Source organism: Scylla paramamosain, chromosome 18 (assembly GCF_035594125.1).
Source record: "Scylla paramamosain isolate STU-SP2022 chromosome 18, ASM3559412v1, whole genome shotgun sequence".
Taxonomy (NCBI): Eukaryota; Metazoa; Arthropoda; class Malacostraca; order Decapoda; family Portunidae; genus Scylla; species Scylla paramamosain.
The window spans coordinates 15,035,296-15,053,518 of record NC_087168.1 but is presented as its reverse complement, the minus strand read 5'-3'; the positions used below and the strand labels follow the sequence as shown (position 1 = coordinate 15,053,518).

At 37.7% G+C, this 18,223-nt stretch overlaps 1 protein-coding gene across 1 annotated transcript in view; it reads left to right on the top strand.

Annotated features, from left to right (window-relative positions):
- LOC135109157 (histone acetyltransferase Tip60-like) overlaps positions 1-16,939 on the top strand; it is a 30,862-nt gene extending 13,923 nt beyond the window's left edge. The window contains 8 exon segments of the mRNA XM_064020285.1: positions 9,423-9,638; positions 9,640-9,687; positions 12,379-12,462; positions 13,024-13,254; positions 14,491-14,565; positions 14,567-14,585; positions 14,747-14,909; positions 16,587-16,939. Of these exon segments, the coding sequence (XP_063876355.1) occupies positions 9,423-9,638; positions 9,640-9,687; positions 12,379-12,462; positions 13,024-13,254; positions 14,491-14,565; positions 14,567-14,585; positions 14,747-14,909; positions 16,587-16,803 (1,053 nt within the window). The 3' untranslated portion in view covers positions 16,804-16,939.
- The last annotated feature ends 1,284 nt before the right edge of the window (positions 16,940-18,223 follow it).

Here is an 18,223-nt window from a genome sequence, read left to right as displayed (position 1 = left end):
CTCAAAAATTTTAAAATCATGGCGACTCCTACACCAGCCTCGGAGTCCCCATCTGGGGAGGGGACCATAAATGTCCCCAGGTCGGACTGCCTTTCTGTCGACGACCCTAAGTGTCTTGACACCCCCCCTCAACTTTTTCTTCATTAACTTCTGCAACATTCGCAGTCTAAGATCTAATTTTCAATCTGTAGAACACCACCTCTCCTCTTCTAAACCTCATCTTCTTTTCCTCACTGAAACTCAGGTGTCTGAGGCAACTGACAGTAGCCCCTTTTCTGTTCCCTTCTATTTTCTCTATCCTCATTTTCGACCCAAAGCTGGATGCTGCGTTTATGTGCGCAATGATTTAACCTGCTCTCGTGCCCACGCTCTTGAATCTTCCGAGTTTTCCACCATCTGGCTACGACTACAGAGTCATTCTCATACTAAATTTATCTGTGCTGTATACCTCTCTCCTAACTCCTCTGACTATAAGAAATTCTTTGACTACTTAACTTCCAAAGTGGAGCACATTCTGACCCTCTTCCTTTTTGCAGAGATCTCCATTCTTGGAGACTTCAATGTTCACCACCAGCTTTGGCTTTCCTCTCCCTTCACTGACCATCCTGGTGAACTAGCCTACAACTTTGCTATCCTCCATGACCTAGAGCAATTGGTGCAACACCCTACTCGTATTCCTGACCGTCTTGGAGATACGCCCAACATTCTTGACCTTTTCCTGGCCTCTAATCCTTCTGCTTATGCTGTCACCCTTTCTTCTCCGTTGGGCTCCTCCGATCACAATCTCATATCTTTATCTTGTCCTATCACTCCAATCCCTCCTCAGGATCCCCCTAAGCGAAGGTGCCTCTGGCGTTTTGCCTCTGCTAGTTGGGGGGACCTGAGGAGGTATTATGCTGATTTTCCTTGGAATGACTACTGCTTCCGTGTCAGAGACCCATCTTTGTGTGCTGAGCGCATAACAGAGGTGATAGTGTCTGGCATGGAGGCGTACATTCCTCACTATTTTTCTCGTCCTAAACCTTCTAAACCTTGGTTTAACACAGCTTGTTCTCGTGCTATACATGATAGAGAGGTGGCCCACAAAAGGTACTTAAGCCTTCCATCACCAGAATCTCATGCACTTTATATTTCTGCCCGGAACCATGCCAAGTCTGTTCTCCAACTAGCCAAAAACTCCTTCATTAACAGAAAATGTCAAAACCTTTCAAGAACTAACTCCCCTCGTGATTTCTGGCATCTAGCCAAAAATATCTCCAATAACTTTGCTTCTTCTTCTTTCCCTCCTCTACTTCAACCAGATGGCACCAATGCTATCACATCTATTTCTAAAGCTGAACTCTTTGCTCAAACCTTTGCTAAAAACTCTACCTTGGATGATTCTGGGCTTGTTCCTCCCTCTCCTTTACCCTCTGACTATTTCATGCTATTAAAATTCTTCACAATGATGTTTTCCATGCCCTCGCTGGCCTAAACCCTCGGAAGGCTTATGGACCTGATGGGGTCCCTCCTATTGTTCTCCGAAACTGTGCCTCCGTGCTTGCACCTTGCCTAGTCAAACTCTTTCAGCTCTGTCTGTCAACATCTACCTTTCCTTCTTGCTGGAAGTTTGCCTACATTCAACTTGTTCCTAAAAAGGGTGACCGCTCTAATCCCTCAAACTACCGTCCTATTGCTTTAATTTCCTGCTTATCTAAAGTTTTTGAATCTATCCTCAACAGGAAGATTCTTAAACATCTATCACTTCACAACCTTCTATCTGATCGCCAGTATGGGTTCTGTCAAGGCCGCTCTACTGGTGATCTTCTGGCTTTCCTTACTGAGTCTTGGTCATCCTCTTTTAGAAATTTTGGTGAAACTTTTGCTGTTGCCTTGGACATATCAAAAGCCTTTGATAGAGTCTGGCACAAAGCTTTGATTTCCAAACTACCCTCCTACAGTTTCTATCCTTCTCTCTGTAACTTCATCTCAAGTTTCCTTTCTGACCGTTCTATTGCTGCTGTGGTAGATGGTCACTGTTCTCCTAAATCTATTAACAGTGGTGTTCCTCAGGGTTCTGTCCTGTCACCCACTCTTCTTATTATTCATTAATGATCTTCTAAACCAAACTTCTTGTCCTATCCACTCCTACGCTGATGATACCACCCTGCACTTTTCCACGTCTTTTCATAGACGTCCAACCCTTCAGGAGGTAAACATATCACGCAGGGATGCCACAGAACGCCTGACTTCTGATCTTTCTAAAATTTCTGATTGGGGCAGAGCAAACTTGGTATTGTTCAATGCCTCAAAAACTCAATTCCTCCATCTATCAACTCGACACAACCTTCCAGACAACTATCCCTCTTTTTCAATGACACTCAACTGTCCCCCTCTTCTACACTGAACATCCTCAGTCTGTCCTTTACTTATAATCTGAACTGGAAACTTCACATCTCATCTCTAGCTAAAACAGCTTCTATGAAGTTAGGTGTTCTGAGACGTCTCCACCAGTTTTTCTCACCCCCCCAGCTGCTAACTCTGTACAAGGGCCTTATCCGTCCATGTATGGAGTATGCTTCACATGTCTGGGGGGGGTTCCACTCATACTGCTCTTCTAGACATGGTGGAATCAAAAGCTTTTCGTCTCATTAACTCCTCTCCTCTAACTGACTGTCTTCAGCCTCTCTCTCACTGCCGCAATGTTGCATATCTAGCTGTCTTCTACTGCTATTTTCATGCTAACTGCTCTTCTGATCTTGCTAACTGCATGCCTCCCTTCCTTCTGTGGTCTCGCTGCACAAGACTTTCTTCTTTCTCTCACCCCTATTCTGTCCACCTCTCTAACGCAAGAGTTAACCAGTATTCTCAATCATTCATCCCTTTCTCTAGTAAACTCTGGAACTCCCTGCCTGCTTCTGTATTTCCACCTTCTTATGACTTGAATTCCTTCAAGAGGGAGGTTTCAAGACACTTATCCACCAATTTTTGACCACTGCTTTGACCCTTTTATGGGACTGGCATTTCAGTGGGCATTTTTTTTTTACTAGATTTTTGTTGCCCTTGGCCAGTATCCTTCCTACATAAAAAAAAAAAAAATGTACAAATTAATAAACCATATGGAAAAGGTAGACAGACAAGTTTTAAAGATGCACATAAATGAGGGAACAAGATGTACAAGAGGACATACAAAAAAGATTAAGATAAGCAAATGTCTCAGTGACATCTAGAAATATAGTTTCCCATACCAAAGCATTGATCTCTGGAATAGTTTAAGTGAGGAGGTAGTTACTGCTGTTAATGTGAGCAAATTTAAAGAAAAATTGGATAATTGCTTGGACCCTGTACAAGACAAGTAGGTAAATACACACACACACACACACACACACACACACACACTTGGCCTTGTACTTTCCTTGTTATTATCAGCCTTTTTCACATAGTACTTGGCATTTCCATGTCATCACTCACTCATTTCTCTTCAGAGAGAGAGAGAGAGAGAGAGAATATTTTACAATAATATGGCTGCATTTGCCCCACAAAAACAGAAGAAATACCTTTCAAATAACTTGGTTTTTGTAAGATATATTATTATGTTCTCATATAGTTTTAGAGTGAGAAATCAATTTAAGAAGAAAAAAAAACATTGAAAATTGGCCAGCACAGCCATGCATGTTAAGTGTCATGTTTGTATGTTAAAGCAAATGCGGATCAGTTTGCTTAATTTCTCAGACAAACAGGTCTGATTTTTCCTTACCTACTGCTTGATTATACTCAGAGTATTCTTGAATTTTAAAAGATCTGTCTTGTGCTTGTGGTATTGCTGTGTGAGGATTAGAAGTGGAATGATTTTTTGTACACATTTGTATTTCCATTCCCAATTTTTTTTTAAATATACAAATATTTTCCCTAAACTAGCAAAAGTAAATTGGTATAATTTGAAAATAACAAATTTTAATGGTTGTAGTTTATAGAAGAAAATGTGTGTAGCTGTGCTTTAGTACCATAGAGTAGGGTAAGGGAAAACCAACCCTTTCCCTCCAACTCCAAACAGACCCCATGTTCATTGTCATATTCAGTTTTCTGCAGCCAAATTCTTTCAGTATATTTAAATTTAATTGAAATGTGATGTACAACTGCCAAATATTTGTACAGTTCAATACAGTATTAAGAAGTTATATATTACCAACACTTGAATGATGGAATATGGACTGGATGGTAATATTCACAATTCACATTTGGTAATTTTAAAATAAAAATTCATGTTTGCAAATGTGGTAGATAGAGATTCTTCCCATGTCTGGTGAGGATGTTTTGTGTGCAGCTTGCCACCACACTCATCACATCTGTTGGGAAAGTAGCCTGTTTAATATACTGTTGCCTCAATGCTACATTCAGCGAATGCTGATCTTCCATTGCAGCAGCACACGCTTCTCAGGGAGTGCATTTTACTTAAGGCCTCTCAACAAGCATAAAAAGTGGGCTGGGATAAATTGACTCATTGGGATCTCAAGTGCATTTCTCCTTCTTGCTTACGCCCATAGCAACATTGAGCAGTATTAAGCAAGTTACCAGTGTCAGTGTTCATTGTGTCTGGTGGTGCGTGATTGGCTCTATTCTCAGGATGAAATGCATTATCTTCTGTTCATGCTGTGGTCTTTGTAGTGATGAGTGCAAGGGAGACAAGTCACGGTGATATCATTCAATCATAGATCTTTACATGTTGGGGTTAAATGGTGTTGATATAGCAAAAGATGTGAATTTAAAAATACGAAACTTGCAGAACCTCTTACAAAAAATTTGTTAAGGGAGGCAGTGAGAAATTGTCTCTTCACAACCATGGTGGTGGCATCCCTTTATCATTACCCCATGGCTTCTAGCTTCTCTACAAAGGCAGTTGGACTTTACTCCAACTCTTACAGCAAGATAGCTGAAGGGAAGCAGAGGGGATGCCACCATCATGCCTCTGAAAAGACAATTCCTCACAGCCTTGCTTGATGAATTTTCATATGAGGTTCTGGAAGTTTCACACATTTTAATTCACGTCTTTTGTTATATCAACACCATTCAAGACCAACAAGTGAAGATCTATGAGTGAACAGTATCTCCATGGCCTGTCTGTCTCACATTCATCACTACAAGTACCATAAAATGAACAAAACAAAGTGTGTTTCACTAAGAAAAAAGCTGATTATGCATCACCAAAGGCAATGAATGCTGACACTGGTAATTAATGCTGATCATTGTTGCTATGTGCATGAGTGAGGAGGAAAGAGAAGTCTGTGCAGCCATGATGCAAGATCAGCATTTGCTTACTATCCAGCCATAAACAGTAGGTCAGTACAGGTATTAGTCTTTTTAGAGAGGTGAGGCTCACTTACCATTATAAAAGTATTGCTTTAAATCAGGAGAGAATGCCCTGAAGTTGCAAGACATTTGCTGTTTCTAACTGCTTATATATTATTTATGTCTTACTGATTTAACCGGTAGTATGTCATTGTATGAGTAACTTATTATATTGCCATTTTTATAAGTTTCATAAGCATGGTGATGATTAAGATGAGTTAGTGAGATAGATAATTGGAACCATCCAATTTGATTGCAGATGGGGTGCATAGGATTTTCAGTATAGTTCTTTCACAGGCTTGTATTTTTGTTGTATATTTAATTGTTACATTTTAGTCTACTTTAAACTTGGTTGGATTTATGCCTTTAGATTTTAAGGCTGTCTCTAAGTGACAGTCTCATGGATTGTGCTCCTCTGGGAATAGGATTGGAACAGTCTTGTCAGTTGCCATTGGCTTCCTATTGGGAAGGGCATGATGGCTTTGGGCTGAGGTAGCTTCACTCACTGTGGAGGGAAGGGGGAGAATTTGGGTTACAGGTGTGACACTTATCAATATAAGTGGTATGAGTGTAATGGAGGAAGGAAGGAAGTAGTAAAGACTTGATAGATGTTTGAAATGTTTGGTATTGGAGACCTTGAACAAGAATGGAGTGTTTGGATAAAGAGAAATAGAGGTTCTTCTAACTTTGGGAATGCTTCCATAGGAAACTAAACATCAGAGAGAAATTAATGTATATTCTTGTTGAATCTTAGCACAGCTTGCCACTTTCTTGGTTTATTCCTTACTCTCAGTATGCCTTACCACACTGACTTGTGTATTTTATTTATGTAACATGCATTATCTTATATATTTGTTTGAACTTGCATCTTTGTATTCATGTGGATCCTGCTTTTTACAAGGGTTGCATTTTCTTAGAAGTTTACAGAAAGTCAGTATATAAAATAAAAAGCAAGGCTTTTTTCACTAGAACTGGATTTTAGATCCCATCGGAACTTACCCATTCTTTGTGTGGTGGGGGGAGAATTTTCTGGCATCATCCCACAGTGGTGGTAGTAGTTGTCTAATAACATACGGTGAGTTTTCTAGTACTAAGACATTGTGTACCTTTGTCTGTCGATACGAATGTCTTTTCCTTGGAAGACCTGGGTGAATGTTATCAGGAAAAGTCTCCATTTTTTTTTTTTTTTTTTTTTTTTTTCTTCTTCTTCATAAACTTTATTGGTGATACTCTTATGCTTCCATTCTTACCTTCTCTCAAACAGTTCCCATTACATCAACATTTATTGATTTGGAATTTTGGTCATTAGGCTGTTTTCAGATTTTCATAAAAAAATAGTGATAATTATCGTAATGTGTATTATTATGATGGATGCATACCAAACTGCACAGTAATATATAGTTTATTGGTTCTTTTGTCTTATAGTTCAAGATCTTTATTCTTTATCCTTAGTGCACCTTCTGGCAATGTGTGTTCCTATTTGCAATGCCTAGCTTAACACACCTCATAAATTGGTGATTGGTTTCTACTGTACACAAAGCAATTAAAAAAAATTACATATGTCAGACAGTCTAGGACTACACTACATTTTTATAGTGCACCAAGTTAGTCAGCACACCACATAGGATGGAATAACTACCCCTACTTGTCTTTGACATGGCATGTGGTCATTATAACATTATAAAAACATACCATAACCTTATTTTTTGCTTTCATTTACTCAAGCTTGCATTTCATACACTCTTGCCACACTGAAATAAATTTACTTGGTATAAATGCATTACACAAATTCTATGGAAGAAACTACAAGAAGATCAGTGACCTTCTGACAGCTCAGCATGCTAGTAAGAGGCACACTTATACAAGTGCATTACAGCTCAGTGATCAAAATATTATTTAAAGTGGCATCACAAAGTCCTGAGACTAGGCTTATATATAAGAAAGTATGCACTTGATTTAAGTTTGTCCACCATGGCCTTCAAAATAGTCCCTTTGAGTCTTTGGTTTATGGTGATCTCAGCTTGCATTGTTTCATAGTTACATACATTTCTCTATGTAGATTTTTTATTTTTATTATTTTCATTAATTTATTTTTAAAATTTCAGTGCTACATAACATTGCCCTCCAGTACACTCATCTCTTATTTTTTACACTACACCACACATACATAATACATCTAGCACAATCTTTTTCCAAAATAAATAGAGAAAGCAAACAAAAAGATCTATTGTGTATTACATTTTGATGAAAAATACAAAATACAAAACTACTTGATGAGTACGGCAGAGGAATGCGTTGTCACATGGCAATAGAGCAAGGAAGGAAGCATTGGTGAGTCTTGGTTGTGCGCTGTGTTGGATTAGTACTTGCTCTTTTTTATGTTCCCCCCTTCCCCCCCTCCTTCATTACAGCTCCTGAGCATGAGGCATACTCTTCTGATGGTATTGTATCGAGGAACTGGATAGCAATCTGTATGGGAGTTAAATTAGACATTGTGAAATGGGCACATAAGGGAGGAAGGGCTACGAACATTGGTCAGCTGCTTGGCCTGAGCCGGTCATCTGTGACTACAATTATCAAGGCTAGAGATTGCATCCTTGAACATATGAAAGGCTGCTCCTTGGAAGTCAGCTGTGATAACCAAGCAATGTTGTGGTCTGATTATTAATATGGAGCACTTATCAGTACTTCAGTTAGTAGACCAGCATCTGTGGCATATCCCAGTGAGCCTTATGTTAATTAAGGAAAAGGCTAAAATATTGTTTGAGACCCTGAAAAGTGAAAAGGGAGACAGGAATGAAAGGAAAAATTTTTTGGCCTGTAAGGGTTAGTTTATTTAATTTAAGGTTTGTGCTAATTTGCATAACATTAAGGTGCAAGATTGCCATATGACTGTGATGTTGCAGCACTTCTCTCTCTCTCCTCTCTCTCTCCCTCTCTCTCTCTCTCTCTCTCTCTCTCTCTCTCTCTCTCTCTCTCTCTCTCTCTCTCTCTCTCTCTCTCTCTCTCTCCTCTCTCTCTCTCTCTCCCTCTCTCTCTCTCTCTCTCCTCCTCTCTCTCTCTCTCTCTCTCTCTCTCTCTCTCTCTCTCTCTCTCTCTCTCTCTCTCTCTCTCTCTCTCTCTCCAATCAATCACTTGTAAGGTTCAAGGTGAAGCTTCTATTGGTGATGTGAAAGCAGCAAGTGAGGGGAGGAAGGGGGGGGCATTGGCACGGATGACTCAGAACACCTAAATCATAAAAGCTGTTTTAGCTAGAGATGAAATGTGAAGTTTCCAGTTTAGATTATACTCGTAAGTAAAGGACTGACTGAGGATGTTCAGTGTAGAAGAGGAGGACAGTTGAGTGTCATTGAAGAAGATGGGATAGTTGTCTGGAAGATTGAGTTGATAGATGGAGGAATTGAGTTTTTGAGGCACTGAACAATACTAAGTTTGCTTTGCCCCAGTCAGAAATTTTAGAGAGATCAGAAATCAGGCGTTCTGTGGCTTCCCTGTGTGAAATGTTCACTTCCTGAAGGATTGGATGTCTATGAAAAGACATGGAAAAGTGCAGGGTGGTGTCATCAGCATAGGAGTGAATAAGACAGGAAGTTTGGTTTGGAAGATCATTAGTAAATAATAGGAAGAGTGGATAACAGGACAGAACCCTGAGGAACACCAGTGTGAATAGATTTAGAAGAACAGTGACCATCTACCACAGCAGCAATAGAATGGTCAGACTGAGATGAAGTTACAGAGAGGGCAGAAGCCATAGGAGGGTAGTTTGGAAATCAAAGCTTTGTGCTTCTTTGTTTCACTTTGAAAGAGTGAATTCACACTTTTTAAAGGTTATTGTAGCTTGAAGGTATCATGAAAAGGGTGTAATTGAAACAATTAGAAAATAACTTATGAGGTGTTTGCCAGAAAAAAAAACACCATTTGTCAATCATCCATGACTCCCCTTTCATCAACCACTTCTGCATCATGTTTGTCACACTCACCTTTCCATCTTTCGTAGAACTTTTGAGACATTGCAGATTACTAAATCCTTAATAGATTTTATTTATGACCTTGTTTTAATCAGTGTATGTGTATCTAACATGAATCCCACTTGGCAGGAAGATGATGGTCGCAGAGCATCTATTGGCTCCCTGGGAGGATCCATTGGGAGCTCTATTGGAAGCTTGGGGGAAATTGAGATTGCCCCACTCACTCCCCTCACTCCACTCACTCCACTCACTCCACAGCAGAATGTTCCTCGACAGACAGGTTCTCTAGCCACTCACTCTGATGACCATGCCATCACCCGCATCAAGAACATGAAGATGATAGAACCTCGGAAAATACAGAATAAAGCCTTGGTACTTTTCTCCTTATCCACAGGTATGTTTTTGAAAGAAGTGTCCTAATGTAAAGGGCAGAATGATTAACCCATACAGTGTCGTGCTTTCTCAGAGATAGGAATCTTTTTTTTTCCCCTCATAAAATGAAAAAAAAAAATAACATTGCTTGATATATGTTATTCCCATACCATGAATGGAAGTGTGGCTACCATATGATTTTAATTCTTGGATTTTTTCCTTCTCAGAACCCATGATATCAGACTAGGGGTGCGGAATTTTATATTTATATATTTTTTAAAGATATATTCTCCCCTTTATATACATTTTCCACAACCTTACAGTATGATAAATAAGTACTTCTTTACAATACAAATATCCATAAATAAATAAGAATTGTATGTTCAAACAAAATGATTGGATGCACATCTGGCAACACCCAACATCTCAAGGTCATGGCTACTAATCCCACAGTTCTCAAAGAATAGAACATACTATGAATTTTACGAATTTCAGTTTTCCTTTCCAATTACTACTCTAAAGTCTTGTTTCTTATTTCTTGTGCCTTACTGATTATAGATTTGAGGAGTAATTTCCTAGAAGGAAGTAACAACTTTTTATGTGATGATGTTTGGGGAAACATCAGCCCACTCTGTGTATCTGACTCCACAACAGTGTCAGCATGCCAAAACATTTATAATCAAAATCTATGCCCCTCTCCAGTACTGTAGCTTTCAGTTTCATTTTATTGATTTGATATTATACTCATGCTTGTTGACATAGGCATAGAAAAAAAAAGATAAATAATAATAATAATAATAATAATAATAATAGTAGTAGTAATCCACAAATATTTCTCAGTTCCTACAGAAGTATTTGGTCCACAATAACTCTGACCCCAAAGGATAGATATGTATATGAAAACATTGACTCCTGATTTGTCAAAATATTCTTTGTTACTGTTAGTTACAAATCTTTATACAGAAGGGTACATAACAATGCATGGTCATTGAAATGTACAACTACATTAACGCACTGAAATTTTAACGTAACGTAATTTGTGCGAGCACTGAAATTTTAATGAAAATTCATTCTGAATAACAAACTAAAACTCCCAAGAATAGCTCACCAGCTGTGTAAGCCACTGCTCACCTATCTGCCACCTGCCCCTTCCTTTTTTCCTTTCCTCTCCCTCCTTTTGTCTTGTCTCAAACCTCCCTCCCAGTCACCTCCCCTCCCCTTTATCTGTCAGAAATGAGGGACAAGAGAGTGATTTTCTCTCTCTCTCTCTCTCTCTCTCTCTCTCTCTCTCTCTCTCTCTCTCTCTCTCTCTCTCTCTCTCTCTCTCTCTCTCTCTCTCTCTCTCTCTCTCTCTCTCCCCCCTTATCCCCCTTATTAATTTTGTCATTATTGTTTCATCCTTTCTCACTCTCATATATGTAACTCTGTTTTCACTCTCAGTCAGTGTCATCCTATTTAGCAATCCTTAGGATTGTTCTTACTTTCACAGAGAGAGAGAGAGAGAGAGAGAGAGAGAGAGAGAGAGAGAGAGAGAGAGAGAGAGCTCCAATTTAAGCAGGATTTTACTGCATGTGTATGAGTGACCTATTCTCGTCAGAGCAGCGTGAAACTTGGGGTGAAAAGGTGTAAGATGGTAAGAATTTAGGATTAGGCATGAAACTCGGAAGTGTACTGTATATATTTGTTGCGTTATCTGAGATGTATTAGTGTAGATGTGCTTGTTTCGATGTGCTTTTTTGAAAATTGTGGAATTTTTTTTGTTATTTTCTGGTTCCCTGCAACCAATTAATTTTTTTCATAGGTTCTTCAGTCATCATTTGCCATAACGAATGGTACATTAGAATTAATCATATTTGTTGTGTACCGTACTGTATACACAAACAAAATTGAAGGCTGTAAAATCACTCAAAAACAAAATTGTCTGTTTACGTACTAACCACTTCCCTAAAAGATAGGTATGTATATGTACTAAACAATATACAGGTTAAAGAGGAAAGCCATGCTTGGAGTGGATGAACTGTGTGAAGAGCGGAATGACTGTGTAGCAAGCAAGAACCTGTGTGATAGAGGTGAACAGAGAGTGAGTGGTGAGTGAACGAAAATGATGTGGTCTTGTTGACCTCATGGAGGGAATGTGAATGCAACTCTAGTGGACCCCATCAGTTAATGGACCCAGTTAGGATGCGGGTCACTCCATAGGAAGTACCCTGCTTCTACTGTGGTCTAATGATTGGAGTAAGTAGAGGATAGGGAATGGTCTCATTATGAAGGGGGGTAGGAATAAACCAATGTGTGCTGTCGGCCCTTGCAAGGTATCTGATCAGCTGTGCTGTGTCTAAGCTCCTGGGATATAGTTGTGGAAAGTGGAAAGGGATAGTCCACAAGACTATCCCTTTCCACTTGGAACTGATGGGGCTCAGAGTGTAAATGATGTGTGTATGAATGTGTTGTGAGTTTGTGACTGGGCTGCCCCATATGGCATTGCCAGCCTGGTGCATAAATAGATAAATTGAAAACAAAAATACAAGGAGCTTTAATGCAGTTGCCAGAGTAAGCTCATTTTTATATGTGGGCATATTATGAGAGTTGTGCTGTTCAGCAGTTTAATGCCAGATTTCCAAGGGAGAAAGCAGATGTAGATATCATGAGACCACTGTATAAGTAACATTACTTCAGTGGACTAGGCTTTTTATGACTATTCTTTCTTTAACAGGAAATAACGAGTTTGGACTGCATATACATCTGTGAATTCTGTCTGAAATATCGCAAGAGTAGAAAATGTCTTGAGAGACACCTGGTAAGTATAACTTGGATGTATATTTGCAGATGAATTGTGATTTATGAGTGAGATTTGTTTCTTAAAATTTATAAATTGGAACTAACTGTAAATTTATTTTTTCCTGTCCATGCTTTTCCATTAATTATAAATGCAAATTTTATTTATAAATTTAGACGAGATAAAATGAATTTATTTAACTGAAATTCATAAATTGAATGCTCATTAGTCATCATATCATGGTCTAATACCTAATTTAATTAATATATTGTAGTTTTCAGTTATTTTCAAACAGAAGGATGAATTTTAATAGTTTTTAGTCACAACTTCTTGCCCATGTGTACAGTGTTTCACATCCCTCAAGTTTGTTGAATGTTTTGTATCAGAAAGTGATGGTGGATGAGTTAAGTAGTGCACAGCCAAGTAGAGTTATAGTGTACAGTTGTTAGTAGTCTTCATTTACTGCTCTTAGTTAACCCCAACTTCCTCCCATTTACTCTGATATACTAATGCTGTACTGTAATTTTTAGGTGAATGAATAGCTATAAAGATATATTACTTAGCAGATTTGTTGTCTTTCAGCACAAATGTCCCTTCAAACATCCACCTGGAAATGAGATCTATCGTAAAGGATCAGTTTCCTTTTTTGAACTGGACGGTCGCAAGAACAAGCTCTATGCCCAGAATCTTTGTTTGCTAGCTAAGTTGTTCCTTGATCACAAGACACTATATTATGATACTGATCCCTTTCTGTTCTATGTCATGACTGAGTGTGACATGAGGGGCTACCATATTGTCGGCTATTTCTCTAAGGTAAGACGTGCTTCATCCTTGAGAATTGTTGTTGCATATTTCTACTCCGCTTTTTGCTCTAAAATGTGTTTGAAAGACAAAAGAGAGATAAACGACTCAATTCTCTGTGTAACTTTTGTATACGTGAAAGTCTTCACATTGACCCAGAGGTGTCCAGATGTCCTATGATTCAATATAAAGTTACTCGCTCACAATTTCTATGCTCCTATCATCAACTTGATTGTCTGTACCATCTCAGCTTCAGTACAGTTTTTTCCTTTGGATAAAGTACAGTACTCTTGAATGCATTTGAGAAAATTTGATGAGCATGTAAAAATGACATGTCGGAATTTTGGCATTCTTTTTCACAGGTCATAAATCAGTAGACTGTATGCCTGAAAAAAAAAAGAACAAATAAATAAATAAATAATAATAATAATAATAATAATAATAATAATGATAATAATAATAATAATAATAATAATAATAATAATAATAATAATAATAATAATAATAATAATAATGCCTCCTGCAGGGAACAAAAAAAGAAGTTGGTGCCAGTATGTGGTGAATCACATAAGTTTCAGCTATGTATGGCCAATGAAGTAGACTTGCAATCAGCAACAGCACATGTAAACACAGTCATAGTAGCTAAGGATTGACATACAACAGCCATACACCTGTAGTCCTGCACAACAATCTTTTGGCACTATGTGAATGTTAAAGGTTAATTTTTATTAATGAAAATTGTATGGTGACGGATTTCCTCTTGGTATAATTTTCTGGGAGCCTATTTTACACATATTCCATAGACTTTATATATATATATATATATATATATATATATATATATATATATATATACTATATACTATATATATATATATATATATATATATATATATATATATTATTAATTTATTTATTTTTCCACTTCACAGGTATTTCCATGTTATATTGTCTACCTATATATTTTAAAATCATCTTTCAGTGCTATGAAATTTATTCATGGGAGATGGATTTCTAAGCAGAATAAATAACTGAGTGCAACTCAGAAGGGCTTTCTTAGTTGAAAATATTTGGCAACTATTTATGAAATACACGTCACTCGAGGCTGAGGATTATGTAGATTCTAGGATTTAAAGAGGAAGTTGATAAGTGGCACTAACTGAATAGCTGAATAGTTAATATATCTTTAGGTAATGGGTGAGAGATATATCCATTCCTTTCTTTATCATTAAAACTTGATTTTTACAGGAGAAGGAATCTTCAGAAGACTACAATGTTGCCTGCATTTTGACGCTTCCTCCTTATCAACGGAAAGGTTATGGCCAAGCTGCTTATTGAATTTAGTAAGTATTAAATTAATTTTGTGTGGATGTATTCTGGGTTGATCATGCAAATTCATATTTTACTAATTAATTGCTTCAGATAAATTTATTGAATTTTTAAAGTACCTTTCAAGAAAAGCCTTATGAACCACTATCTATTCATAATAACTAAAATCATACAGGTTATGAACTGTCAAAGTTTGAAGGGAAGACAGGCTCCCCTGAGAAGCCCTTGAGTGACTTGGGGCTGCTTTCTTATCGCTCTTACTGGAAACAGACTATACTGGAAATTCTGATAGCACTGAAGCCTCAGGAAGGTCAAGAGAAGCCTCAACTAACCATCAAGTAAGTATGTCCATTTAAAGTCATATTTATTGCCTTAACTAATATATATATATATATAGTATATATATATATAGTATATATATATATATATATATAATATATATATATATATATATATATATATATATATATATATATATATATATATATATATATATATATATATATGTGTGTGTGTGTGTGTGTGAGTGTGTGTGTGTGTGTGTGTGTGTGTGTGTGTGTGTGTGTGTGTGTGTGTGTGTGTATTGGAAGGTGGAGAGCATTATTATTTACCCACAGTATTTTTCTCTCTCTCTCTCTCTCTCTCTCTCTCTCTCTCTCTCTCTCTCTCTCTCTCTCTCTCTCTCTCTCTCTCTCTCTCTCTCTCTCTCTCTCTCTCTCTCTCTCTCTCTCTCTCTCTCTCTCTCTCTCTCTCTCTCTCTCTCTCTCTCATTGTTTGCCTTGGTATTAGTAAGTCAGCCCCATAAAAAAAGTTCTGCTGGAGGACAACAGCAGCTAATTTTCAGTATGTTACTTGTCATTGCATAGGTAAATATCATACATTTTGTTCATATAAAGTACTATTTTATATGGATCCAAGGAGCAGCGGATGAGTAGTCAGCAAATAGAAATGGTGAACACTTAGTCATATTCTGATGTCCTGTCAGTGGTACAAATTTCTTCATGTTCTGTATTGGATTAAACTCATCCATGTGTTGCTTGAATGGCATAAATTTAATTGTGACTTAGATGCAGAGGAAAACCAATGGGTGGCATAGACTAAGAATGTCATGAGTTTAAAGGAATACAGTGCACCCCCAGTTCATCATGGAGTTATGTTCCAAAGTACTAAAATCTGTGATATATTGACTGTGGCTCAGAAAGAAGAGAGAGAAAAAAAAGCTAGTTAAACCACTCATCTCCTTGTGGTAGTAATGGTGATTAACTGCCAACTCAGCAAATTAGGAACATGCACCGTGTGCACAACACACCGACCACCACAAACCCAACGATAACCAGAATGTTTGTACAACACTTACATAACATGCCAAACCACCACCAGAAGGATAACAATCCATACACAACATCGACTGGTGACAAAACTTGCTTCTGCACGATTATCCAACCTGACCACCACCTAACAGTAACAGAAATGTACAGCACTCACATGAACATGCCAAACCACCACCAATCCAAGTACACCAACCCACAAACAATGTGAGAGTGGCAGTGAAAACAGCCAACTAACCTACACCAGCTGATGCCCACTCTGACTGTTGATGGTGATAGGCTGGTGTGAACTGCGCTGTTGCTTTTGCCTGGCTGCTACCTTATCAGCAGGCAGTGTTGCTAAGTATAAAAGTGTGCCTAAACCCTCGTCTGGGTATTTCCTTAACCCATGCCATGATTTAGCTTGTATTTTATCAAATATAATTGCCAATTTCTTCATGATAAAGTGGGACTTCCTGCATTGTAAGAATAATTGGGTTCCAATGAAAAAAATGTGAAAAAGTGAACCTGTGATAACTGAACTGCGATAAACTGGAGGTTCACTGTAATTGACCAAATGAGATACTGAGATGGGATCTTATGATTGTAATTGTTTTTCATGAATCACAAAGAAGTTGATACACTATTGACTTTAAAGAATCTAAAATACTTATTTTACTGTACATTAATTTTCCTTTCTCTACACAGTGAAATATGTGAGCAAACTAGTATAAAAAAAGAAGATGTGATATCTACACTCACAAATTTGGAGCTGATCAACTACTACCGTGGTCAGTACATTCTCACCCTCAATAAGGAGCTAGTGGAGAGTCATAGGAAGGTCATGGAGAAGAGAAAAGTGAGGATAGACTCAAAGTATCTACACTGGACTCCTAAGGACTGGGCCAAGAGAGGAAAATGGTAGTGGGCGAGTTGTGTAAATGCACGCTCAATGTGATAAACCCATGGGGACCGTTTGTCTTTTGGCAGGTAATTTGCATGTGATATATAATTTTAAGATTGTAGAAATTTCCATAGCAATAAAACTAATCATGAAGTCTTATGAATATACTAATTTGCCCTCTAGTCAGTGTTAGGTGGATCATGTGATAGGCATAAGGGCACATGTAACTTGTCATGAATTGTTCATTCCATCATCCTCCTCATAACAGCTTTTCTCACTCTGAACAGGAGGTAGGGACTATCTATATATTCTTATCTGATGCCTGTTTCTAAGCACTCTCCAGAGGGGATAACTGGGATAGAAGATGCCATTTATTTGTGTTACTCATATCCTGTCCTGAGGTACAGTTGATATCTTTCCAAGTAGAATTATATTGTGAAGGTGCAGTGGAGACATCATCATCATTCTACATCCTCTGCGTTTATGGGTGAGTACTTAGTCACTATAATCTTTTATCATTCTAATTTATTTATAATACATACATATATGTATTTATGTACATACATATATAGTGTGGTTTTGTAAACCTGATACCAAAAAAGTGATGGTTAGTGTCTTCCTGAAGTAGGGGTTGGTGCCCTCTACCTTACCATATGCTATCTTTGTATGCTTTCTCTATCTTCTACCAAAGGATGTGCTGGGCTATGAACCAGCTAACACATCTGATTTTTTTTATTTTTATTTTTTTCCAACTGTTGAAGATTCACTGGTTTAGGCATTGTTTTGCTCTTTAATGGCTTTTATTGTATTTATTTATTTGTTTATTTTATTTTTTGTTCTTTTATTTATTTTTGTTGATTTATTGATTCACTTTATTTATCTATTTATTTTATTTTTTGGATGAGTGACATCTGGCACTCACCTTTGCAGCATTGTCTTGGATGTTTGTATTGTCTCGTCTTGGAGATATTTATGTGTCCTCTTGAGATTTCCACTTGACAATCCTTAGGTTACCTGAGGCCTCTTGTAGGCAGTGGGGAAATCTATGACATCCAGCTGATAATAAGACTAGATGTGGATACCCGTAGTCATTCACAAATGGTGGAAAAATTGCTAACTGTGATTCTACAACTTTGGTGTCACATTTCAGTAGACCATGAAGCACTATAGTAAGACCAGATCAATTTGGCAGCTAAGTTGGGATCAGGGTGTGGGTACAGTGCTGCCTCTTTTCTTAAAACTGTGCTAAGTAACTTCTGTGATACATCTAAAAAAGCACTGGAAATAAGATGGAGAAATAAATACTTACTCTTATTAACTCGCACCATAGCACCAGTTTTAAGGTGGGCAAGTATGTTGTGTTTAATAATATTTATAGGGTAATTTGAACAAATATAAGTAGATATGTATTATTTACTTAACAAAAAATAAATAATAATGA